This window comes from Panthera pardus, unplaced genomic scaffold, assembly GCF_024362965.1.
Source record: "Panthera pardus isolate Hobbes unplaced genomic scaffold, ASM2436296v1 HiC_scaffold_24, whole genome shotgun sequence".
NCBI classification, from domain to species: domain Eukaryota; kingdom Metazoa; phylum Chordata; class Mammalia; order Carnivora; family Felidae; genus Panthera; species Panthera pardus.
This window is the reverse complement of record NW_026526810.1, coordinates 54519240-54545400: the sequence shown is the minus strand read 5'-3', so window position 1 is coordinate 54545400 and position 26161 is coordinate 54519240. Positions and strand designations below refer to the sequence as shown.

General features: G+C 37.4%; 1 protein-coding gene across 5 annotated transcripts in view; it reads right to left on the bottom strand.

Annotated features, from left to right (window-relative positions):
• INO80 (INO80 complex ATPase subunit) overlaps positions 1–26161 on the bottom strand; it is a 144608-nt gene that overhangs the window by 70611 nt on the left and 47836 nt on the right. For all 5 annotated transcript variants that reach the window (XR_008417115.1, XR_008417113.1, XR_008417114.1 and 2 more), the window contains exons 10-24: positions 25216–25411; positions 24271–24338; positions 23211–23420; positions 22623–22703; positions 21723–21818; positions 13550–13609; positions 12983–13125; positions 11139–11223; positions 10007–10124; positions 8992–9077; positions 5600–5767; positions 5248–5381; positions 3924–3991; positions 3133–3226; positions 1834–2005 (exon numbers count right to left, since the gene is read on the bottom strand). Coding sequence is in view for 1 of the 5 variants with exons in the window: in XM_053889189.1 (XP_053745164.1) it covers positions 1834–2005; positions 3133–3226; positions 3924–3991; positions 5248–5381; positions 5600–5767; positions 8992–9077; positions 10007–10124; positions 11139–11223; positions 12983–13125; positions 13550–13609; positions 21723–21818; positions 22623–22703; positions 23211–23420; positions 24271–24338; positions 25216–25411 (1779 nt within the window). In the remaining 4 variants the exon portion in view is untranslated. The remainder of the gene's footprint in view (positions 1–1833; positions 2006–3132; positions 3227–3923; positions 3992–5247; positions 5382–5599; positions 5768–8991; positions 9078–10006; positions 10125–11138; positions 11224–12982; positions 13126–13549; positions 13610–21722; positions 21819–22622; positions 22704–23210; positions 23421–24270; positions 24339–25215; positions 25412–26161) is intronic.

The window sequence follows — 26161 nt, the reverse complement described above, 5'->3', positions numbered from 1 at the left end:
TTAGCACAGAGCCTGACACAGAGCTTGAACTCACAAACCGTGAGATCATGACCTGAACAAAAATCAAGAGTTCAATGCTTAACTGACCTAGGTGCCCCTCAGGAAATTAATTGATACAAGGACCTCACTGAACACATCCACTGAACACACTACGGTGTGTTTGAATACACATATGGGAAGGCATATGTGAGTGTTAAGTAAGATGCAAGTATCTATGTAAGAATACATAATAAACTCTTAAGAAAATGGTGCTTTCTGTACCAAAAATAAAACTAGCAACTATTTATAACTAGAGTAATAAAAAACTACCAAACGTAGGTGAAATCAGTCAATAGGAAGTTAAGCAACTCTTTATCAGACAGTATCTCACTAATAGAAGTCACCCTGCCACCACTGACTACATTATTCCAATAGGACCGGAATCTAATTCTACTGTCTGTTTTACATTACCAGTCTTATCTCCAGAGTCCCAAAAAGCACATGGAGCAATACTTGAGAAACCAATTGGGGAAACAGAGATCATATGGGTTCTTCAGTGTACAGGGGGCAAATACCACATTCAACCAAAGAATATCGGGCATTCAATAGCAATTAACTATAAGACTAATGACCCATTAAATTTTCTAGAGGACACAAGGATAATGCCCTGCCTTCTAAACTTTTAATTCTGTTGAAGGACTGTAACATATAAATATATAAATCTCTTCTCAAAATTCTCCAGTGTTACCCATTTCATTCAAAATAAAATCCAAATCCTTGCAGTAACTGATGGTGTCCCTTATGATATGGACCTACATGTATACCCTTATGTTCTGTCACTTTCTCCCTTACCTATTCTACAATGGCCAAAACAATTATATGAAAAGGTATTCAACATCATTATTTTTCATGGAAATGGAACTTAAAATCACAACAAGGTCACACTGCAAATTGAACAAAATGGACTGACAATATCAGGTACAGACAAGGATGATGAACAGCAGCACACTTCTCACATTGCTTGTGGCAGTATAAATTCCTAAAACCATTTTGAAAAATTTCTAAAACCATTTTGCTGTTTGGCAGTAGCTACTAAATCTAAACCTACATATACCTGATGATATAGCAATCTCATTCCTGGATATAAACCCCAAAGAAATGAGTGCTTACATTTATCAAAAGACATGTACAAGAATATGCATTGCACTTTTATTTACAATAGCCCCAAAATGGAAGCAACCTAAATATCCACCAACAGTAGTACAGGTTAATAAATTGTGGTCTATTCAGACAATAGAATGCTTCATGGTACTAAAAAGAAATGCTATAATGCAACATGGATGAATCACACAATATTAAGGGAAAGCAGCTAGACATAAAAGTGCATATACTGGGTAATTCCATTTACATTAAGGTCAAGAACACAGGTAAAAATAACCTATGATGAAAGAATAGTTGGTTTGTTCTGAACCAGAGGTATCAAATGGGAAGATGTCTGAGGCAGACTTCTGGGTGCTGGAAATGTTCTATACCTTAATCTAGGTATAATCTAGTAGTTACACAAGTGTATACACATGAATAAATTTAAAGAGTTGTATATTTAATATCTGTGCGCTTTATAATAAAATTATACACAAAATACACATTAAATATACACATACGCATAGACATATGATACACACACACACACACACACACACACACACCATCAATATATTAAATTATAACTCAGTACACTGCTTCCTCTGGAAATGTTGCGTTCATCAGGCCCTCACTTACTTTATTATTACTTTTAGTGATGCAAAGGAAAGGGGAGTACTAACATGGATAAGTGATGGTGAAATAATTGCTTACCTTTAACAAAGGGCAGCTGCAAAGGTTGGGAAAGGAGAGTGGAAAATTAACCCCAAGAAGGAAATCTTTGTTTCTCAGATATCTCTGCTGGCTTTCCCCTTCTGGCTCTCTCCAGGAGCGCAGCTGATGGAGCCTGTAGGAGGCTTTCAGAGACAGGAAAAGAGCTAACCATCTGAAACAAACCACAGCAGACATGCTTATTCAGTGCTCCATGGAGGTTTGAGGGTAGTTCATAGCAGCGAGGAACCTTGTCTTTCATTCACATGTCTCTTTTGTAAATCTTGAATATTTACAAACAGTTCTTTCCTTCTTTCAGATAAAGCTGTTTCGTACTTTTCTTCCATAAATTCTATCTTTGGCATGACTTGGTTTGCTACTATGAAAACTAAAATCCTCCGTAAAGCTCCTCGTTTAAAGAATATTTAACTTTCCCTGTTTCCGATTCTGTGTCTCCCTCTCTCTCTGCCCCTCCCCCGTTCATGCTCTGTCTCTCTCTGTCCCAAAAATAAATAAAAAACGTTGAAAAAAAAAAATTAAAAAAAAAAGGGGCGCCTGGGTGGCGCAGTCGGTTAAGCGTCCGACTTCAGCCAGGTCACAATCTCGCGGTCCGTGAGTTCAAGCCCCGTGTCAGGCTCTGGGCTGATGGCTCGGAGCCTGGAGCCTGTTTCCGATTCTCTGTCTCCCTCTCTCTCTGCCCCTCCCCCGTTCATGCTCTCTCTCTCTCTCTCTCTGTCCCAAAAATAAATAAAAAACGTTGAAAAAAAAAAAATTAAAGAATATTTAACTTTATCACAAAAATTCTATTATAAAAACATCCTCATATCAGGGAAATAGCCTTTTCTAACAAGGTCACTATTTATTATGTAAATACAAAATAATAACATTAAGTGAAAGCCATTATCCCAGAGGAAAAAAACATAGAACTAAATTTCCCAGAAGACTTAAGGTAGGCTATGCTGCAATCACTACTAACTAAAGGACTCAATGGCCATTATTTGCCCTGTGGAAGCAAATACAACATACTAAACTAACTAGAAATTAAGACGACTTAAAGACCTTCTGGTAGCATTTGGGGGAGGGGGAAGCCTAAATAATTTTTATTTAAGGTATATTATGAAGTATCATGCAATTATTAAATGACCAAAGAAAATCAGAACTCCCTTATAACAATTTTTACCCTTAACAAGAAAAAAAAAGGCTCGTTAAGATGATATAATATTAAGTGTTTAATTTCACAGTCCAACCTCTCTCCCTATTTATCCCCAACTGCTCTGTCATCAAATTAAGCAAACTTCTCACCTGGCCAAAAGTCCCTGAAGCATAAGGTTTGCCATTTCTGCTGGCGATACATCAATAAAGCGAAGGAAGGAGAAACAGCTTTCTTCATTAACACCTGGAATATCAAAGGACAAAGTTAAACCCAACAGCGAGCAAGTCAACTAAAGCCTACTGAACTGCTGAGTTTTTATTTAAGAACGAAAAGATATCCAAAGGTTTTGTCTCAGCCACTACGATGTAAGTCACAGCATCATATTTTTGTATTACAATCACAAGTGGGAGAGGCAGACCTATGAGATATGGCATACAATGGGGCAGAATGGAGCTGGCTCACTGGCTACCTTTGGGCTTTTTGGTAGCTTGTCTAATTGCTTTTCTCTTTTTATCATGGCAGGAGAAAGATAAGTACAGAGCTGAAGATTCTGAACCTTTGCCTTAATACTCTAGATAATGCTCAAAGCTGAGCTGCTCCTTTCCCTTAGACTAAGCAGGAAGGAACTAAGTCACATTAATGATAGTCCTGCATTGTCTCTGTCAAGTTTCAAGGGTTTAAGAAACTCTTTAAGAGGCAGGTAAAAAATAAAGGTGGCAGGTCAATGTAGTAATTTTTTATTGCTTCCTGTTGTAGCCACAAATCATAGCATCTACAGATGAAGACAACTAATTTACTTAAAGTTTATCAAGACTTCATAAATACAGACCCAGCAAGCAGGCAAAACCATTACTAGATGCAAATCAGTCACTCAGCAAAACAAAGAGCATTCTGGCAAATCCCTGGTATTATTTTCCTGCCCAAATATCAAAATACCCACCTTTTCTGTGAAAGAGAGACTGTTGGATATAGTCTGGTGCAAATGGAGAAAGAAGAACCCTTAACCACCTGTGAAGTAAAATAAAATGAATCCAAACTCAATATAAATACTGGGAAGTTAACTAGAGGTTCAAAACTAAAGAGAATCTTTTAGATTTGAAACTGCTTCTACTTTTAAGAGGCTTGTTGCCATATTACCAGACAGAAATCATGGCATAAATGTCAGAAAGTACTAAGTAATTAATATTCATATAAAAAGATAATACAAGTTCAAAGTCGTCTCATTTTATTTCAGGGAATCACAATTCAAAGCTGTAAGTTACCACATACTACACAAAACAGTGCTACAGCTCTGGTATGTTTCCCGTTTCTCCCCACCTATCTAGTTGAATAAAAAGCCTGGAGTTAACACAAAGAATTCTAAACCCAAGATGGGGTGCCTGGGTGATTCAGTCAGTTAAGCGTCCAACTTCGCCTCAGGTCATGACCTTGTGGTTTGGGAGTTTGTGAATTCGAGCCCTGCATTGGAATAGTTGCTGTCAGCGCAGAGCCCATTTCAGATCCTCTGTCTCCCTCCCTTCTGACCCTCCTCACTCACACTCTCTCAAAAATAAACAAACATTAAAAAAAAATTAAACCCAAGAAATGTGCCTCAACTTCAGTTTCATTAGACTAAATACTGTTGATAATTATTTTGATAATGCTGCTTATATTGTTCTTCTACAGAATGAACTTTCTAAAACCATGCTTCTTAAATGTGGGTATGCTTAAGCATCCATTGGGGGGAGCTTGTTAGAAAATCCAGAAGCTAAGGCTACTCTCACTCACAGGTGTGGAACTGACCCATGCAAGTATTTTCTGAATAGAACTGGCATATTATATTAACAACCACTTCACCTTTACCAAATTTGTCATTGCTGATTCTGGGAGGGAGGTAAATTAGATTAATCTGAAATCCAATCAGTTCTCCCACACCAAGTGTAAAATAAAACACACAAAATCTCAGTACTGAGGCAGAGAACTTTGGTGACCTCTCTTGGTTCAAGTACATATTCACACACACACACACACACACACACACACGTTCCACATTCAGAAAGGCATCTGGAAGCGTCTAGAGACGTTAGGTCAACCAGTTAAACCCTTGATATTGTACAGATTACTATCATAGTATCCATCAATAAATAGCTGTCCACCCTTTGCTTAAATACCTCATTGTTGGGGAACTCAAACGCTCTCCAGTAAAACCCCAAAAGCACTAAGCCACAAAACCCCAACTTACAAAAACACCCTTAAGCACCCTTAATATTAGTATTTTTGCTCACCTGTCTCGTGAATGGTTGAAAACCCTGATCTGTCCATGACGGTAGATAAACTTTGAAATCTGGTATGGCTTTAGGGAAATATGAAATGGAGACCAAGTTTCTTGTCGTTCAAATAACTCTGGGTGATTACACACCTAAGAGGAAGGGAAGTGATAAGACACCACTGTCATGAACACACATCACTCTAGGAATCATGGGGAATCCCAAAGCCTGAATGTTTACCTTTATGAATATATGCTTTCTCATTTCATCTCTTTTTAACAGGCTTTGTTTATTTGGCATCAAAGTTAGAGCCTTTTTCTTGAAATGAGTTAATGAAGACAACTCCAAGGCAGCTGACCTAAAATCTTACCTTCCTAAACTGCATGACCAGATTCATGAGGCTGCTGGTGGTGGTCTGTGCTTGCTGGGTAGAGCCCATAGAAGACTGCAATAAGTCTTCAATGGAAATTTTGTTCTTGAGTGCCTGATATAGCAGCTTTTGTCGGCTGGTTAGTTGGCAATACATTAGAATCTCAATCTGAAAATCAATAAGGACATATATATATTGAAAAACTGTAAGAAAATTCAGTATCAGCATAAAGTTGAAAACACATACAAGCCAGATTATGGCTGAAAAGATAATATACATACCTCTATAAACTCAGTATCTATGAGCCTGTCATGTGGCTAATTATCCAGAAAAATATTCTTTCTTTGACGCTTTTCCCTGTCACTCACTCTACATGTTGCCCCTGGGCAATCTCTTCCATTTCCAAATAGCACCAACTCTGACCACTGCAGTGACTTGCAAAAACATATTTCCAAACATCCCCAGCCCCATATTTTCTTTTTTTTTTTTTAAATTTTCTTTAATGTTTATTTATTTTTGAGACAGAGACAGACAGAGCATGAACGGGGGAGGGTCAGAGAGAGAGGGAGACACAGAATCTGAAACAGGCTCCAGGTTCTGAGCGGTCAGCACAGAGCCTGACGCGGGGCTTGAACTCACAAACCGTGAGGTCATGACCTGAGCCGAAGTCGGACACTTAACCGACTGAGCCACCCAGGCGCCCCTTCAGCCCCATATTTTCAACTACCTACTATAATAGTACCACTCAGAGGGGGCAGGAAAAAAAATCTTTACCATAATTTATTAAACTGATTAGCAGCATTATCATTCACTTAGCTGCCCAAAAAGAAACTTTAATCAGCTCTGATTTTTCTCTCTCTCATGCTCATGTTCTGTCATTTCCAAAGTCCCTCAACTCCAACAGGAAATTAACCTCAAATTCCCCAATCTGACCATTCCCAATGTCTTACTGCATAATCTCATCATATCTAATCTTCCTGCCTACAGTCTTTACTGGTTCTAAGAAACTTTCCATACGAATCTTGTAAGGTAATTCCAACTGCTGGATATCCTTCAATGTACATTACTGCCTATATGAAAATATTAAAAATTCTCCAGTGGCCACTAGGCAGAGAAGGTCTCCCATACTCTTAACCCTCCTGTCCCAGTCTCATCACCATGTCTTCCTATATACCTTAGCAACACTGCTCTGAATAATGTCTGCTAAACATGCTGCATATTTGAATGTTGTTCTACCTCTGTTCACATTGCTCCTGTGGCCTAGCACCCTCCTTCTCACCATATTTTCCTAGTAAATGACAATTCATTATTTCAGACCTAGCTCACATGTCATCTGTATTCTGATGCCTTCTCTAACTTTCCCTAACAGAACTACTCCCTTATCTGTGTTCCCATTATACTTCACATAGACAATCATTGTTCCTCTTAAGACATAATATTACTTAGTTATGTATTCATCTCCCCTGGAAATCTGAATGGAACCTGGAGACTACATCTTTATGTACCAGTGGCTAGCAGGCACTAAGAGTTTAATAAAAGAATATAATATCTAAAAACAGATTAGAAACAATACTGATATTTAAGAAATTTTGAGAAAAACACTATTCACAGTGGTTAAGAACCATACTACATCTTCTGATCACCTCCCCACTCACCACCAAATAACAGAAACTATGACACTGCTATAAGTTTTTTAGGCCTTTTCTGATACATAAAAGGATTCACTGTTTTAAAAAGTATTTTCCTTCCATAAGGTATACCTGTGCAACACTGCTATTTAGTTAAAATCAGCCAGTTTCACAAAACAAACATCAAGAATTATTAAAAATAAATAAAACAAAGGTACAAAGATACACTTGTCTTTAAAAGTGTACATCCCCAGGCACCTGGGTGGCTCAGCTGCTTAAGCGTCCGATTCTTGATTTCAGCTCAGGTCATAATCTCACGGTTCGTGAGTTCAAGCCACACACTGGGCTCTGCACTAACGGTGAAAAGCCTGCTTAGGATTCTCTTTCTCTCCCTTGCTTGCACTCTCGCAAAATAAGTAAATAAACTTAAAATAATAATAATAATAAAGGTGTACACCCCCCACAAAATCTTCCAAAGAGCATTACTAATTTCAAAATAATCCAAACTTCTGGCAATGACAGAGAATCACCTGATGTTATCAAGAACCTTGGAAGATGCCTTGTAGATAAAGAGTAGAATTATGAGAATAGGTGGAATCTATAAAAGATGGGGAAAAACTCTGATGGACTGGAAACTGGGAGAAGAAAACAAAGGAGAATATGGGAAGAATTCACAGGAGATTAAACACACACACACACACACACACACACACACACACACACACACACACCAGAAGTCTGGTAAGGATTCAAAAAAAGATATAAACCAAAATAAGGGTTTTTTTAATTTAATATTTAATTTTTTAAGTAATCTCTACACCCAACGTGGGGCTCAAACTCACAACCGCAAGATCAAGAGTCGCATGCTCCACTAACTAAACCGTAAGCCAGCCAGGTGCCCCAGTAAATCAAAACTGTTAGCTTAGTATGAGAAAAAATGTTACAACCTGAAGCACATGAAACTTCTAAATCTCTCAGGTTGCAGAAATACAGGAGACCACAGAACATGTTAGACAACAACACAATGATGCAATTAGCAAAATCCTGTATGTGGAAAATTCTACAGGATAAGTTACTCAGTTAGTTCAATAAAGGAAAAAAGTAGGGAGGGATTAAAAGTTACTTAAGACACCTATCACCCAAATGCTATGCGTGGGCCTTGCTTGGATTCTTATTCCAAAAATCTTTAATTCTTTACCAGAGAAAGTGGGAGGCAGGGAGCAGATGTTGGAGGGAGAAGGAGGGAGAGAAACACATACACAAAGACAAATGGGGATATCTGAGGAATGACTGGATATGTGATACTATAATGGAATAATTATCTTTTTCAGCAAAGGTGATAATATATGGTTATGTTTTTTAAAAAGACTAATTTTTTGGACACACATATGAAAATATTTGAAACGAAATAAAAGAAATGGGGGACTTGTTTCAGAATAATCTAGATAGGTGGGAATGGCAATGAGTTGATCATTGTTGAAGCTGTATGGTGGTTACAGAGGTTCATTATACTATTTTTTCTACTTTTGTAATGCTTCAAATTCACCACGATAAAAGATGAAACAAAAAGAAGAAAAAGTTATTACCTGCTTTGGCTGTGGGACTCATTTTAAGTATTCCTTGATCCATTCAAGTGTAAAGGTTTTCTCTTAATCAAATTAATTACCTTCAACTAAACATTTACCAAGGAATTTTTATTTTTGGTCCGGAACTCTAAGGTGGTTGCCTGTCAAAGCTTAAACTAATGAAGTCTTCTTTTCTTACCTTGTCAGACAATTCATTTTCCACATCTTTCTTGATTCTCCTCAGCATAAATGGCTTCAAGATCATGTGTAAGCGAGAGAGCTGATCTGAAATGGCAGGAGGCCACCAGACAAATACATTATATGGATTTAACAGAAACAAAAGAAATACCGCAATCATATCTCACTAAACTGTTCCTACACCTTTTAGCTTAAAGAAACTCTGAAAGGAGACTGAGACTTAATCTTTTCCCTAAGTGGGAAACCTAGGAGTCTGAATTTTCACAGCATCTGCCTATAGTCATTGGGGCAAATGCATTTTTCTACCATTTACTCAGACCAACAAGGAATACTTTATTTTTACTAGAATTCACCTTTAGAGTGTTTTAGGATCATTTCATCAGTAACAGAGTTCTTGTATAGGTCAAATGGAAGCTATCTGGGACTCCTAGTGTTTCCCCAAAATGACTTTTTCAAAGCATGTCAGCAAATTATCAAGTAGTAGTGTAAGAGATTACTTTAGGACTTCTCTATACTTGGTAGATTTCAGTTCATATCTATGTAATAAACACCTCATAACTCTCTTAAAAGGTATTATTCGACAAGGTTAAAAGTATCGATAGATAAGGTTTAAAATGTTAACAGTAGAAACAAATCCTAACACAGAAAATAACAAAAATGACGCCTCTGTTTTTATTACAGGATAAAAGCCTTACCCCATTTCATAAAGAATATAATTCCGATATGAATTTTTCAGAATCTATATGGAAACTGAGGATTCTGTAAGCCAAAATGTGGTATTTTATGAACTCTGCCTGTTCTACCTTGATTAAATAGTCAATAGGACAGCAGCCTCACCTGTATAAGTCCTTTTGGCTCTTTTAAACATGAACAAAGCACATAATTAACTTATAAGAGAAAAAACTTTTCCCCAGATTCTTCTATGAATACTGAAAGAAAAATTCTTTGCATAGAAAAAAACATTCAATTATGTGGTTGCCTACACTGATAGAAAGAAAGTTCATAAAAGCACTCACTCTCATCAATGGCAGATTTGTTTTCCGCGTGGCTCTCAATGTCCTTGGAAAACCACTCATTAAATTCCTCATGTGAATCAAATAATGTTGGCATAATGAAATGTAGCAGGGCCCAGAGCTGGAAACAAAAGAAAAGTGAAATTAACTGTAGGACAACAAAATGACGGTGAAGATGTAATGAGGGTTTGGACAGAGTGAAATCTGCAGGTGTGTGTGTGTGTGTGTGTGTGTGTGTGTGTGTGTGTGTGTGTGTGTGTGTGTGTCTAGGTGCAGGTGTTAAGTGTGAGTCAGTGGGCAAGAAAGAAGGCATATGTATGCACATGCCTCATCAATCAACCCTAATTCTATAGGATGCTATAGCAAAATGAGATTTTTCAATTAATTTCACACTAAAAGTCTAAAAGTGCAAGTACTGCTCAGATCTTGTAGTGGGAAAGTTTTAAATAGTCTCATGTATTTAAAAAATCTACTTCACAACTGAACACAATCTGAGGTAGCATAACTTGCTTAAAATAACTCTTAATCAGGGGTCAGTAAATAATGGCCTATGGTTCCAAGGCTGTGCCAACCACATTTTTTTCCTGCCAACTATTTTTATAAATAGTTTTAATGGGACATAGCCATACCTATTCATTTCTGTATCATCCATGGCTGTCTTCACATTATAATGGCAAGGTTAAGTAGCTGCAACAGCAACTATATGGCCTGTAAAGTTTAAAATATTTACTATCTGGCTCTTTACAAAAAGTTTTCTAACCCCTGTACTATATAATCAATATACCTTTTCTAAATAAGGAATTTTAGTGCCTCTCAGTGCCAAAGAATATTAGCTTTTCAAATATTCTATCATAAAAACATCTCTACATTAGATGGGCTACATTCCTAATATGTTCATTATTTATTCCATAATTACAGAAGAATAAATTATCTGCCTCTGCCAGAGAATTAGAAAATAGGAATGATGCCAAAAAAACCCCACTTAGGGCAAGCAACAAATTCTTCCTTTTATGTGGGGATTATAATTTGTACAGAGCAGTAACACTCCAGGTGGGCATGGAAAAGAATTCTGTTCTGTGCTTAGAACCATTCTGTTTATTGCAGAAATAAAACTGAAGCTTCTACTAATGCCTACCTCTGCCATGGTGTTCTGAATTGGGGTCCCAGTTAGCAAAAGCCGATTCCGACACTGGAACTGCAAGAGGATCTTCCAACGAACACTGTCCAATAAAGTGAATTACAAATTCCAAGTGAGCGGTAAATCTTTCTTCACCCTACAGAGACCCTGTATTTCTAAAAATGCTTTCCAAAAAATTAGTGAACATCCAGAATAATCAAGCACTCAACCTTAGACAATACTATACAATATTATTTAACAAAACTGAGGACAGGAAATAACTCCTGAATACTGAAAACATGGTATTAGGGTTTAGGAAAAATAGCCCTCAAATAGGCAGGGTAGGATCCTTTCTGGCTTGACAAAGTGCTCTACTATCTTTGGTCAGTTTGCTGACACAAGCCATTTACTTATAAGGTACTCATCTATAGTAAAAAGCTTTATAATTATTAATCTGTGCACTTACAGTGTCAGTTTAGAGAGATCAATGGAGAAAGGGGAAAGGTGTGAGAAGAAAATGCAAAATGAGTCTACCACTCCTGGCTGTAAGCACATCCTACTTCAAAAGAGTATAATATGAAGTAATGCCCATGAGAGAATGGAAAGTACCATCCTGTCAGTTAACATGGATTTCTAAGAAAGCCTTATGGGCTCACCAAGAGTTAGTAAGAATGCATGAAATGCAACATGTAATACCGCTTTAAAGTCAAGCACTGACTTACTATTCAGTTTTTGACATTGAAGGTATTAGAGTATTTTTTTTTATTATTTAAATAAAATTTTTAATGTTTATTTTGGGGGGGGGGGGAAAGCAGGGGAGGGGCAGAGAGAGAGAGAGACACAGAATCTGAAGCAGGCTCCAGGCTGTGAGCTGTCAGCACAGAGCCCAACGCAGGGCTCGAACTCACGAGCTGTAAGATTATGACCTGATGCTTAGCAAACTGAGAAACCCAGGTAACCCTACAATGTTTTAAACACGTAACTTCCAAGAAAAAGATTCTTGTGGCTCTAATAACCATCCAGGGACTAGGACAACCTGCATAAAACATACAGAACCTACAGTCTACAAAATAAAATATTCTACTTCCTACTAAGACCTCCTGTCTAAAATAATCCCTGAATCAAAGGGCAGACAAGACTTCTCCCAAAAAAAGTTCCTTTGAAGAGGCACCTAGGTGGCTCAGTCAGTTAAGTGTCCAACTTCAGCTCAGGTAATGATCTCACCGTTCATGGGTTTGAGCCCCTCAATGGGCTCTGTGCTGATAGTGCAAAGCCTGCTTGGGATTCTTTCTCTCTTATTCTCTCTCTGCCCCTCCCTAACTCATGCTTTCCTTCTCTCTCAAAATAAATTAATAAACTTAAAAAAAAAGTTCCGGGGGCGCCTGGGTGGCTCAGTCGGTTAAGCGGCCGACTTCGGCTCAGGTCATGATCTCGCGGTCCGTGAGTTCGAGCCCCACGTCGGGCTCTGTGCTGACAGCTCAGAACCTGGAGCCTGTTTCAGATTCTGTGTCTCCCTCTCTCTGACCCTCCCCCATTCATGCTTTGTCTCTCTCTGTCTCAAAAATAAATAAACGTTAAAAAAAAAAAAGTTCCTTAAGAACAAAGACTTAAGATATAGTAATTATTAAATAGAGAAATAGAAGAGAAATCGTTGTATTCTAAACATTAATATTTGCATCCCATGAAAAATGTCTTCTGGTCAGATACATGGCTTATGCAGAGACCATATCATGCCATGTTCTGAAACCTCTCCGTCCTTTATTCATCTGTTCGTGTGTATATATCATATGTCTCTACCACATATTTGTACCACATTTGTACGGCCTCAGTCTATAGAATTTGGTTTCTATTAATCATGTTACCTGGAACTACTCTTGAGTGCTTGAGCCTCATCCAATACCATGTACTGCCACTTGACCCGCTGGAAATACTTTACATCCTGCACCACCAGCTGGTAGCTAGTAATTACCACATGGAAGGGGGCATCCTGAGTGTAGAGGGTCTTCTGTAAATATAAGAAGGGAAGAATGAAAATAGATACCTAATAATTCATAAGATAATGAGAAATGGACACTAATTTTTAAGATTAAAAAGTTCAAAACAGTCCTAAAGACGTGCTTCTCCTACATGGTAGATGTGCAGTAAATGAAACCATAACTTTTTTAAGTACTCACCTTAATTACAGATCATGTTAAAATTAGTCTTCAGCTTACTAAAGAGTTCTTACTTAATCCTAGACTGCAAGTCCAGCTAATGGTCTATATAATGGGAAAAGTGTTGTAGAAGATAAAAAAGTACACTGGCTTAGTGCCTAGAAATATATGTAAGATTTTACACACAGGAAATTCTTCAGATCAATTGCAGAAACGATTGCATATGTATGTATATACGGGCGCATGTATGTATATATATAATAAGCTGAAAGTTACCTGACTCCAGAACCTCCTGATAACTTTTCTATCATGAGGATTTCCCCAGTATGGTAGCACCTGGAAAAAGGACCATTATACAGATTATTTCCTACTTATAATCTTAAAAGTATCGGCACAAATGTTAATTCAGAATGTTTTTATTTTTTTTTTATTTTTACTTTTTAAAGTTTATTAAGTTTTCTCTACACCAAATGTTGAGCTCAAACTCACGACACTAAGATCAAGAGTCTTATATTCTTCTGAATGAGCCAGCCGGGTGCTCCCAGATGATTTAAAAAGAACCTAAAGCAGATATCACCTCACGCCAGTCAGAGTGGCCAAAATGAACAAATCAGGAGACTATAGATGCTGGAGAGGATGTGGAGAAACGGGAACCCTCTTGCACTGTTGGTGGGAATGCAAATTGGTGCAGCCACTCTGGAAAAGTGTGGAGGTTCCTCAAAAAATTAAAAATAGACCTACCCTATGACCCAGCAGTAGCACTGCTAGGAATTTACCCAAGGGATACAGGAGTACTGAGGCATAGGGGCACTTGTACCCCAATGTTTATAGCAGCACTCTCAACAATAGCCAAATTATGGAAAGAGCCTAAATGTCCATCAACTGATGAATGGATAAAAAAATTGTGGTTTATATACACAATGGAGTACTACGTGGCAATGAGAAAGAATGAAATCTGGCCCTTTGTAGCAACGTGGATGGAACTGGAGAGTGTTATGCTAAGTGAAATAAGCCATACAGAGAAGACAGATACCATATGTTTTCACTCTTATGTGGATCCTGAGAAACTTTAACAGAAACCCATGGCGGAGGGGAAGGAAAAAAAAAAAAAAAAAAAGAGGTTAGAGTGGGAGAGAGCCAAAGCATAAGAGACTCTTAAAAACTGAGAACAAACTAAGGGTTGATAGGGGGTGGGAGGGAGGGAAGAGTGGGTGATGGGTATTGAGGTGGGCACCTTTTGGGATGAGCATTGGGTGTTGTATGGAAACCAATTTGACAATAAACTTCATATATTGAAAAATAAAAAAAAATAAAAAAAAAACTGAGAACAAACTAAGGGTTGATAGGGGGTGGGAGGGAGGGGAGAGTGGGTGATGGGTATTGAGGAGGGCACCTTTTGGGATGAGCATTGGGTGTTGTATGGAAACCAATTTGACAATAAATTTCATATATTGAAATAATAATAAATAAAAATAAAAAGAACCTAAAGAATGAATACAGGAGTTCCTCTTCTGTCACTGCCACTAGCCCTCTCCCTACAGACTGAATTAAAACACACATACAAAACATTGGTTTGAAGGCATGAGAAAGCTACTGAGGCAGTGGAGAATTATGGAGTCAAGATCCAGGAAACAAAGTCCAGAGAGGAAAGCCTAACACGTGGTACATGTCCTTCCAAAAGGTGCTGATCATTTCCAAAAGTTCCAGTTGTGAAGCTAAGAAATTAAACAGAATATTGTTTTAAGAGATACAGTGCCTACAGAACAAAAACTGTAGTTTAAGGAAGAAGGATTCTGATAACCACCCACCTCCCTGGTCTTAAGATAAGAATCACAGGATACATACCCATGGATAGTAAAAGTCAATTAAATATAGACTTGCCTTAACAAGTACTGAATCCCAGCTATGAATCATCTCAATTCCTGACTAGCTTAAGGGGGGACTTTTCGATTGTTAGTGCCCCCCCCCCAATTACTAGTGGCAAAACAAACAAAACAAACACAAAATGCCCAACCCCAAACACCTATAAATCCACAATCTGGAAGAAGAAAACAGAGCCCACAATGACCTCTACAATCATTCCTATATAATATCTGGTATACAGTAAAAACATAAACAAACAAAATGTACAAAATATACCCAGGTATATAGAAAGATTAGACAATATGACTGAAAACCAGTATGAGAAACACGTACAAGAAATAAACACAGAGGAGATCCTGACAATGAAATATCAAAAGAACACTTTTTAAAAAGATGCTAATTTGTTCCTGGAATTAAAAGATAAGCTAGAGAATTTCAGGGGTGTATTAAAAATTATAAATACCAAAGAGAATTTCCCCAACTGGAAAATACAGTAACTAACACTAAGAATTCAATTATGGGTTTAATAACAGATTAGATGCATCTAAGAGAGAATCAGTGAAATAGATGATATAGGTCAGAAGGAAATATTTAGACGAAAGCATGGAGAAAGAAAAGAATGGGAAATTCACTTTTTCTGTTGTATCTCTAGGTATAATTTCCTTTCAAAGTGCTTCTTGGACCTGTAGCTTGATGTTTATTGTTGTTTTGAAAACTTTCAGCCACAACGAAGTAAAAATATACAGGAAGAAATGAAGATCAATGAAAACACTGAATACGTGAGTAATATAAATAAATCTAAATAAATTTAAAATGTATAGATGATAATAAAATGCTTGGTGGGGTTTGAAAGATAAAATATTTACAATAGCACGTAAGTCTAGAGAAGGGGAATGTAGTTAAAGTATACTAAAGCCCTTTTACTATCTGGAAAGCAGTAACAGTATTAATTTATACTACTTTTTAAAAAATCGGGGCACCTGGGTGGCTCAGTTGGTTAAGCATCCGACTTGGGCTCAGGTCATTATCTCCCAGTTCGTGGGTTGAAGCCCCACGTCGGGCTCTGTGCTGACAGCTCAGAGCCTGGAGCCTGCTTCTGTGTCTCCCTCCTTCTCTGCACCTCCCCTGCTCATGCTCTGTCTCTCTCAGCAATAAATAAATGTTAAAAAAAAATTTTTTTTAAATCAAGGATACATGTTCCTTGATTCCTGGGTATCTACTAAAAAATAAAATGAATATATAATTAGTATATTCCAAAAAGAAATTACTAATTCCAAAAAGGAATGAGAAGAGTAGTAAAATATAATCAATCCAAAGGACACAAGAAAGAAGAAAAAGGAAAGTTGTAGAAGAAGAAAGAAAACAGTAAGGAAGATTTAAACTCCATGTGTCAGTAACTACATTAAAAGCATAAATGCTCCGGGGCGCCTGGGTGGCTCGGTTGGTTAAGCGTCCGACTTCGGCTCCGGTCATGATCTCACAGTTTGTGGGTTCGAGCCCCGCGTCGGGCTCTGTGCTGACCGCTCAGAGCCTGGAGCCTGTTTCAGATTCTGTGTCTCCCTCTCTCTGACCCTCCCCTGTTCATGCTCTGTCTCTCTCGGTCTCAAAAAAATAAATAAACGTTAAAAAAAAAAAAAAAAAAGCATAAATGCTCCAAATAAAGGCAGGAAAAAAAACCTTAAATGGAAACAGAATGGTTAAATGAGAAAGCGATACCATATACAAACCAGAAGAAAGCTGATCTATTTAATACCAGAAAGAGCAGATTTAAGGCAAAAAGTCTTAACAAGAGGGATTTCATAATAATAAAAGGTTCAATTCACCAGTAAGACAAAGTAACTGTAAACTTGTATACAACTCACAGTCTCAAAGTAAAGAAGCAAAATAGAACAGAAATGAAAAAATCCTTAATTGTGGCAAATTTTAACATACTTCTTTCAGTCAGTAATTGAAGAGGCAGACCAAAAAATCAGTAAAGATACAGAAGAACTTAAAAAACCTAACCTAACCAACACACACAGAACGCTGCACTCAACAACTGCACAATACTTATTTTCAAACAGATATAGGACATTATTATAAACACTGACCATATGGTGGGAAAGGAAAGTTCAAAAGATTTCAATGGATCAAAATCACACAAAGCCTAATTTCTTATCACAGTGGGTTTAAACTGTAAATTAGTAACAAAAAGATATCTAGTAACAAAAAGATTCCTCTGTTTGGAAATTAAGAACCACACTTAAAAAAAAATTTTTGTTTTAATTTTTACTTTTGAGAAAGATAGAGACGGAGTGCAAGAAGGGGCAGGGGCAGATAGAGAGGGAGACAGAATCTGAAGCATGCTCCAAGCTCTGAGCTGTCAGCATACATCCTGACGCACAACTCGAACTCACAAACCACGAGATCATGACCTGAGTCGGATGCTTAACCAACTCAGCCGCCCAGGCACCCCAGGAACTACTTTTAATTAAGCCATGAATCAAACAAAACTTGCAACATAAGCTAGAAATTATATTGAATTAAAGATTAATGAAAATGTGACACATCAAAACTTTGGATAGCTACAGTCATGCACAAGAAGATATTAATACCTTTAAGGACACTTACTGGAAAAAGCTAAAAATCAAGCATCTAAGCTCCACTTAAGATGTTAGAAAAAGAAAAACGTTCACAAAAAAGCAGACAAAAGTAATTTTTAAAAAAAGCAGAGATGAATGAAATAGAAACACACAAAATAGCCACTTTCAGGAATGAAAATGGTACATTATAGAAAAAACATAAATCATATTTCATGGGGAAAAAGAGGAAGCCTATGGTCATACTAGAATCTTAAAACAAGTGTTGCTCAGATACCTGTCACATAAAATAAATATTCAGATGCTAACATCATACGCCTAAGTATCTTTTGAATGTAAACTAACTATAAACTTGAGTACAGTCTACATTTAACTATGTTCTGCAGGGAGGTGGACACATTTCTGGACAACCTAAAGGAGCAATGGAAATTGAAGCAATGAATCAATATAAAAGAGACCGTCAAACCTTTTCTGTAAGCAAATAACAACTATATGTGTTTAAATTTCATATCCCATTTGTTATGAAATATTCTTTTTAAATCAACAGTTTAAAAACAGAAAAGCTATTTTTAGCTCGTAAGCTGAACAAAAACAACAAAATAACAGGTACCAGATTTCTCAATAAAATACAGAATGCGTTAGCAATTCCACTCCTAGATATATACCAAAAGAACTGAAAACAGGACAGGTGTTCAAATAACAACCTGTAGATGAATGTTCCTAACAGTATTATTAACAACAGCCAAAGGTGGACACAATCCAAACATCCATTGAGAGATGAATGGATAAACAAAATATAGTTTGTCTAGATAATTAAATACTATTCAGTCATAAAAAGGAATGACATGCTGACATGTGCTATAACATGGATGAACTTTGAAAATATTATGCTAAGTGAAAAGAAGCCAGATTTAAAAAACAAAACAAAACAAAACTAAAACCACCTACTATATGATTCCAGTTACATGAAATATCCAGAATAAGCAAATACAGAGACAGAAAGTGAATTTGCGGTAGCCAGTGGTTGGAAGGAAAGGGGAATAGGGAGTGACTGCTTAATGGGGAAGAGGTTTCTGTTTGGGATGATGAAAAAATTCTGCAATCAGACAGCATCCATCATTGCACCACACACCATAAATGTACTTATTACTACTAAACTGTATACTTTACAGGGGCACATTTTATGTATGTGTGGTTTTTGGTTTTTTTTTTAAGTATACTTTATTCACGGAACACCTGGGTGGCTCAGTCGGTTAAGCGTCTGACTACAGCTCAGGTCATGATCTCATAGTTCGTGAGTTTAAGCCCCACATTGGACTCTGCTGACAGCTTAGTCTGGAGCCTGCTTCAGATTCTGTGACTCTCTCTCTCTGACCCTCCTCTGCTTGCGCTATGGCTCTCTCTCTCAAAAATAAACATTAAAAGAAACAAAAAACAAAAAACAGCACACTTTACACCCAACATGGGGCTCAAACTCATGACCCTGAGATCCAGTTGGATGTTTAGCAAGTGATTGAGCCAGGTGCACCCATATATGTGCTTTTTATCACAATTTTTAAAAAATGAGACAAAAAAAAAAAACAGTGGCAACTAAAATAGGCCCAAAGGCTTATTCAAAAGTAAGCTCAACATGAACATGAAAGCTCGGTTCCAGGCAGAGGCATAAAATCAAAGGACAGGTATCAATGACATAAGTAGTTTGACATTGCCATCTAATGGTCAGTAAAGTTAATACTGAAAACTTAAGTGGTTTGGTGGAAATTTTTTTTTTTTAATGTTTTTATTTATTTTTGAGACAGAGCATGACCAGGGGAGGGGCAGAGAGAGAGGGAGACACAGAATCTGAAGCAGGCTCCAGGCTCTGAGCTGTCAGCACAGAGCCTGATGCAGGGCTCGAACTCATGGACTGTGGGATCATGACCTGAGCTGAAGTCAGACGCTTAACTGACTGAGCCACCCAGGCGCCCCTGGTAGAAATTTTTAAGACTGAGTTTTTCAACTCCTGATTGTTGAACATGTACTGGAAAAGAAAAAAAAAAAATGAATAAATGAAGAAAAAAAGCAGCTCCATATTCCATATAGCAAACAACTCTAGAGAAAATATTCAACCAACTACCTTAGAATGATCTCATCTCCTCCTTACAAATTTAAAAATGAGTCAACCAATGGGGCATCTGGGTGGTCACTCAGTTGGACACCCTACTCTTGATCTTAGTTCAGGTCATGATCTTGGGGTTGGTGAAATTGAGCCTGGCATGGGGTTTTGCACTCTCAGTGCTTGATTCTCTCTCTCCTTCTCTCTCTGCCCCTCTCCTGCTCACAGGCTCTCAAAATAAATCAACTAAAAAATAAGTGAAATGAAATGAAATAAAAATGAGTCGGGGCACCTGGGTGGCTCAGTCAATTAAGCTTCCAACTTTGGCTCTGGTCATGGTCTCGCAGTCCGTGAGTTCAAGCCCCGCGTCGGGCTCTGTGCTGACAGCTCAGAGCCTAGAGCCTGCTTCAGATTCTGTGTCTCCCTCTCTCTCTGCCCCTCCCCCACTCATGCTCTGTTTCTATCAAAAATAAATAAATGTTTAAAAAAATAATAAAATTAAAAATAAAAATGAGTCTACCATGTTAAAAGCTATACACTTAATGTGCCTTGTAAATAGTTTCTAACTACAATTGAGGCAATAAGGTGCAGCCATAGCCACAAAGGTATCCCAAAGTGGAATACCCCGCATGTCTCCTTATTCCTTACAACGCTTAAGCCAGAAAAACATCAGACTCCCACATCCACCCTATCCTGTGTCCTTTAAATTGAATGGAACCCATGATTATGGATACCCCAAATCAGACAGATCATATCAATAATTTTTTTTAAAGAAAATTTTAAGTTTATTTACTTATTTTGAGAGAGAGCAAGTGCAAGCAGGGGGAGGGACAGAGAGAGGGAGAGAGAGAGAATCAAAAGTAGGCTCCATGCGCTGTCAGTGTGGAACCCAATGTGGGGGCTGAATCTCACGAACCACAAGATCATGACCGGAGCTGAAATCAAGAATCCGCTGCTTAACTGACTGAGCCACACAGGTGCCCCTCAATAATTCCTGATATACAATCTCCATAAAATCCTCTTTACCATGAAACTTCATTATCATTATGTCACTTTAGGGACAGAACACATAGTTACCTAATTTCCCCATTTTTACTTGCAAACACTATAATAAACCCTACCTGTTCTTTTCTTTTTCTTTAAATGTTTATTTTTGAGAGAGAGAGAGAGAGAGAGAGAAAGAGAGCAAAAGCAGGGGAGGGGCTGAGAGAGAAAGAGGGAGACCCAGAATCCAAAGCAGGCTCCAGGCTCTGAGCCGTCAGAACACAGCCCAATGCAGGGCTCAAACCCACAAACCTTGAGAACATGACTGAGCCACTCGGCACCTCTACCCATTCTTTCTTATATCCCAATAACTTTCCACAATTAAAACCTGTTTAATAAATCTTGTTCACATCTTAACCAACTTAATACAACATACTTCCCTATTGATCACTTCTGACCTCGATCTTACTATCTTTCTTACTATCTAAACTCAGGCTAAAGATCTGACTTTGGAGTAATGAGAAAATGCATTATTTATGAATATATTGGGAGGGGATATGACAATGTCATAAATTATAGGGTATGTGCCCTGATGATATGATTTGCCAAAATCTACGTTAAACCAGCAAGGTAGATATTTTCTACTATGGCAGTTTGACCAGGAGCATCAATCCATGTGCCTAAACCAACAAATCATTCAAACTGGACTTTGGCTTTCTCACTTATGAAACAAAAGGATGTAATATGCTCTCTTACTGCTCCCATCAGTTACTTTCAAATGGAACAATGCAATGTATGCATTCCAAAGCATTTTGGAAAAAATGCAAGAAACTAAAAATTCTTATAAACAATTTAAACAAGTAAGGCAGAAAAAGAAAAGTCACAAAGTTTAAAGAGCAAAAGAAATTTTTGCTGGATTGATTTTTACCTTAAATTTAGGAACAAATCTTGTAAACTCCTGGTGCCAATTGTTAAGTGTAGAAGCAGGTGAAATTATTAAGAAAGGTCCCCAGATGTTCTCTCTCTGAAAGAGAAAAAATGGGTCAGCTAACTGCAGAAAAACTGAAGATATTTAGTTCAAAATTATAATTAACAAGAGCAGTTTAAGAATCCATAATACTTCATAACAAGAAAAATGGTGTCTAGATCCCACATTTGCATATTCAGTAGTAATAGCCTATGTTAATAACAACACATGGAAGGAATCTGCTCAGAAAAAAACTTGGGAAAAAATACCAAGCAATTACTCCCAACTCCCACCACTTAAAGGTCCTAATTTATATCACTGACAAAGCACTTACTACATCCTGACTTGTATGTGCTGCTTTCCCCTATACTAGATAACAATTTTACTAGTATTGGAGTTTTTGCTTTTCTCAAAATGTTTCTACACTTATTTTCACTTAATTCTCATAGAATTCCTCTAAGTAGGTATTATCCCCAAGTTGCAGAAGTAGAAACTAAACCTCAGAAAATTAAAGTGAAGTCAAAGTAAAAAAGATGAGGTGAATGCTCAAGTTTACATTCTCAGTAAACAGAGTTAAGATGTGAACTTGGGTCTTCTGCTCTAACTACCATTCCTTTGCCATTATTCTAATGATTGTGGACAGGGGGTGAGGGGCATTATTTCCAACCACACACTCTCAAAAACTGTTCCAGTCTTGAAAACCTAAATGTTTCACCACACCATGTCACCTTGTAATGACCTTGAAGGCAAGGAGTAAGTCCTATAGTCCTGGTATGCTACAAAGCATGACATAATGCTTGATAATGGCTGATTCTCACCCCAGAATCTAGAGTGGGGAAGACAAAGACTGCATCTACCCACCTCAGCCAGATGGGCCAGGAGGGCAATACTCTGTACTGTTTTGCCAAGACCCATTTCATCTGCAAGAATGCCATTAATGCCCTGGAAAAAAAAATACACATAGTCAGTACCTCTCACATTCCATCACACAGGGGTTCAACATACTGTCCCAAAAAACTAACCAAACTATTAGACTTGTTTAAACAAAAATGACTAGAAATATCATTTCAGCACTATTACCCACTGCTTGTAATGATTCCTTTTGTCAACTCTACAGCTACAACTATGAATTATGATACCTGAGGTGATATCATGAGTTGAATAACAGGCCAAAGCCAGTTTTCCAGCAAATATAATCCAGGCAAAAAAACACAATCAGGTTACCAAGACCACTTCAGGCAAACTATGTACACGATACAAATATTCTCAAACAAAATTTCAGGTTAAAAATATAGAAACATCTTTCTGACTCTTGTCAGTCAATGAAACTTTTTAAAAGGGATGAAATTTAAAACATTATCTTGTGTCCATTTCGCAATACTCTGAACCAATGATATCAGAAAAACGCGTAACAAAACAGAGTGGGTATGACACAGTTCTAAACTTCACCTGCTCATACAGATTTGCCAACCAATTCATGCCTTTCAGCTGGTAGCCTTTTAATTTGCCATTAAAAATGGTAGGTTGTGGAATATCTTCACCAGCTCGGATAGATGGGTTTGCCAGGCTGTAACTCTCCCCAAACCCAGTACCAGACTTGTTTGCTGCCCGGAGGGCAGCTGCTCGACTTTCTTTTGCATCTTCATCAAATGACCTTGTCTGGAAAATAAAAACATATTAGAAGAAAAACATAAGAGGGAAAAATGGAATTCAAATCAAATTCATAATGACAATATATCTATTGTGTGGTAACTGGAACAAAATTTCTAATAATATTATGTAATATATTATGTATCTAGAACGATATACGAAACATTACTATTTTAACAATTATATTAGAAGTTCTCTTATAATGAACAGACCTAAGCCATACTACATGATTACTCACTTCATCAAGGAATTTGTTAAAAATCTGACATAAAATTTCTTTGGTTGGGGTTGGTGAGAAGGTCAACTTTGTATCTATCCTGACCTAGACCCTGTTAAATAGGGTTCCTATGCAGTATATTCTTTACTTTCTTATTTTAATTCAATCTAACTGCCATATCCTTCTGATTTCATGAAATATCACTACATCATGAATAAGCAAGCTATTACTAAGGTTTGAAAGAAGGTCCTAACTTAGCAGTTTTCTTAAGGCAATGGTATAGCTCTCTTAACAAGCACCAGTATGGTCTTCTTCTTCACTAAACAACCATGATGCATTTCACACTCTATTACCCATGATTACTCAAGAGGACAAAAAAATAGGTATACTATCCTCGCTTCAATCAACACACTCCTAAAGCTCACACACAAGTGAATGCTTATTTTCCACCCTTCCTCAATTATTCCTATTGTTCTAAATGGAGACATAACCCACACCCAACACATAGTCACGTACATATACACACATCTGCCAGTGTTTCTCACTGGAAATAGGAATAAACCGAAAGGAAAATCACCCAAATGAAAGGTTGTGGGGTATTTCCAGAGCGCATAATAGGTTCTTTTCATTTGTAAGACTCACCCGAGCTTGATGAATATGGTAAGCATTTTCAGCATTCTTCAGGGCCTGGGCTTTGAAATGGTTACTATCTGAAAAGGAAAACTTATAGATTATCGCAAGTCATTAATTGATCTCCTTCAAAGTTGCAATTCACATTGACACTGTCAATCCCTAACTCCCCCAACCTACTCATCCCTAAATTCACAGAGGGTGAGAGAACAGAAAGGCTCAAATTACATGACAAAGGTTAGGACTCAGAAGTGGCAATGAAGGCAGAGGGGTGCCATGTCTCTAGTAGCTAAAGCCAGCTCACAGAAACCACCTGAGCTCCAGGCTCCCAATCCTGGGTTTTTTGCACAAAGCAATGCCAAAGCAAAGAAAAGCATAACAATAGGGATTAAAAACTGTGATAGATTTCTGCTGGGTGAAACTATCCCCAAAGAAGAAATCAAGACATGTGTAACCCCTAAGACCCATGCAGGAACGCTCATTCTTTTTATTCTGAGCTCAACATGATCTTTATCACTATTCTCTGTGAAATTACCCTCAAACTTCACCCCAATTCATCCCTCCCCCTGTGGACACAAAAATACCAAAACTGAACAGTATCTTTCTCATGCTTGACTTATATCACCAAGAATCTTGTTAAGAGAGACATGATTTTCTCTGCTGAGACATGTTCACTGAATTCTTCTGATTCAATAGCCTCCATTCCTACTAACAAATCAAAACATATAAAATATTCCCAAACTTATAAGATCATATAAACACACCCTTCCCTTTCCAAATTCTTTAATTAAAAAAAGTTATTTTGTATGTTGATTTTATTCATACTTTCCCTACTCCAGCACAATAAATTCCCCTTTACTAATCATTGCTTACCAATCAAGACAAAACTTGCAAGAAACCTTAGGTATGAAAAAATAGAGGGTACCCACTTCCTCTACCTCCTGACGCAGGACTCACCATAATCCTCCTGTGTGATGTTAACTACCACTCCTCCACCAATGTCAATCTGTCTTTGGGTAGAACTGTCTTCCAGTTTCCTTAAGATTTCTTCCTGGATTCCATCATGACCCATGTCTCGTTTACGACTCATGAAATGGGCATACAACTCTGTCTGGGTGATTAGGAAGTTCAGTTTTCGTTGTTGCCTCTTGGCCTAAAGGGAAAAAAGTTAGAAGTGAAAACAGAGTCAAATCATCAATCACATACAACAAGAGGTGATCAACAGAATTCATAAAATCTATATATAGTTTGCATACAATTCTTTTATAGATTCTTTACCTTCAGAAAACTAAGAATTGTTAACGCACAGTTTTATTATAACCAAGTCAGTGGTAATAAAAGCAAGGAACAGTCTTCACTTATATTTAATAACATATGTTTTGCTCTCATTTACAACATGAAATGTTTTCTCCATTAAGCTTCTGTTTCTAAAATGCTTATTTCTTTACTGTATCAATTTCCTAGAGTGGCGCAGAGATACCAACTAAACTCAACCAATGAGCTTTATTCCATAACCTAGGTGGTAGATACCTGTATATAGTTTTAGTATTGTAAAAAATGTAAACATGTCAAAAGATCTTTATCACCGAAAGTGAAAATAAGTGCCTAGGGGCTATAAATTATTCTGAAAGTCAACCAGAAGATATTTAAGAATAAGATGACAAAGGAAGAAAATACTCCCAAAAACAATGTATAGTTCATCTGTGATGACCTATAAAATATGAATACAGATCAAATGCACATGTCACTACTCTGCATTAACTATTTTATAATAAAATTCATATGAAGTAGAGTTGATTTACCCTTGGTCCACCTCCCCAAATGAAAAACAAAAATATAACAAGGAACTTAGCCAAGAAAAGAGACCAGTCCTAAGGTACGCTATATAAAACTATACTTTCTC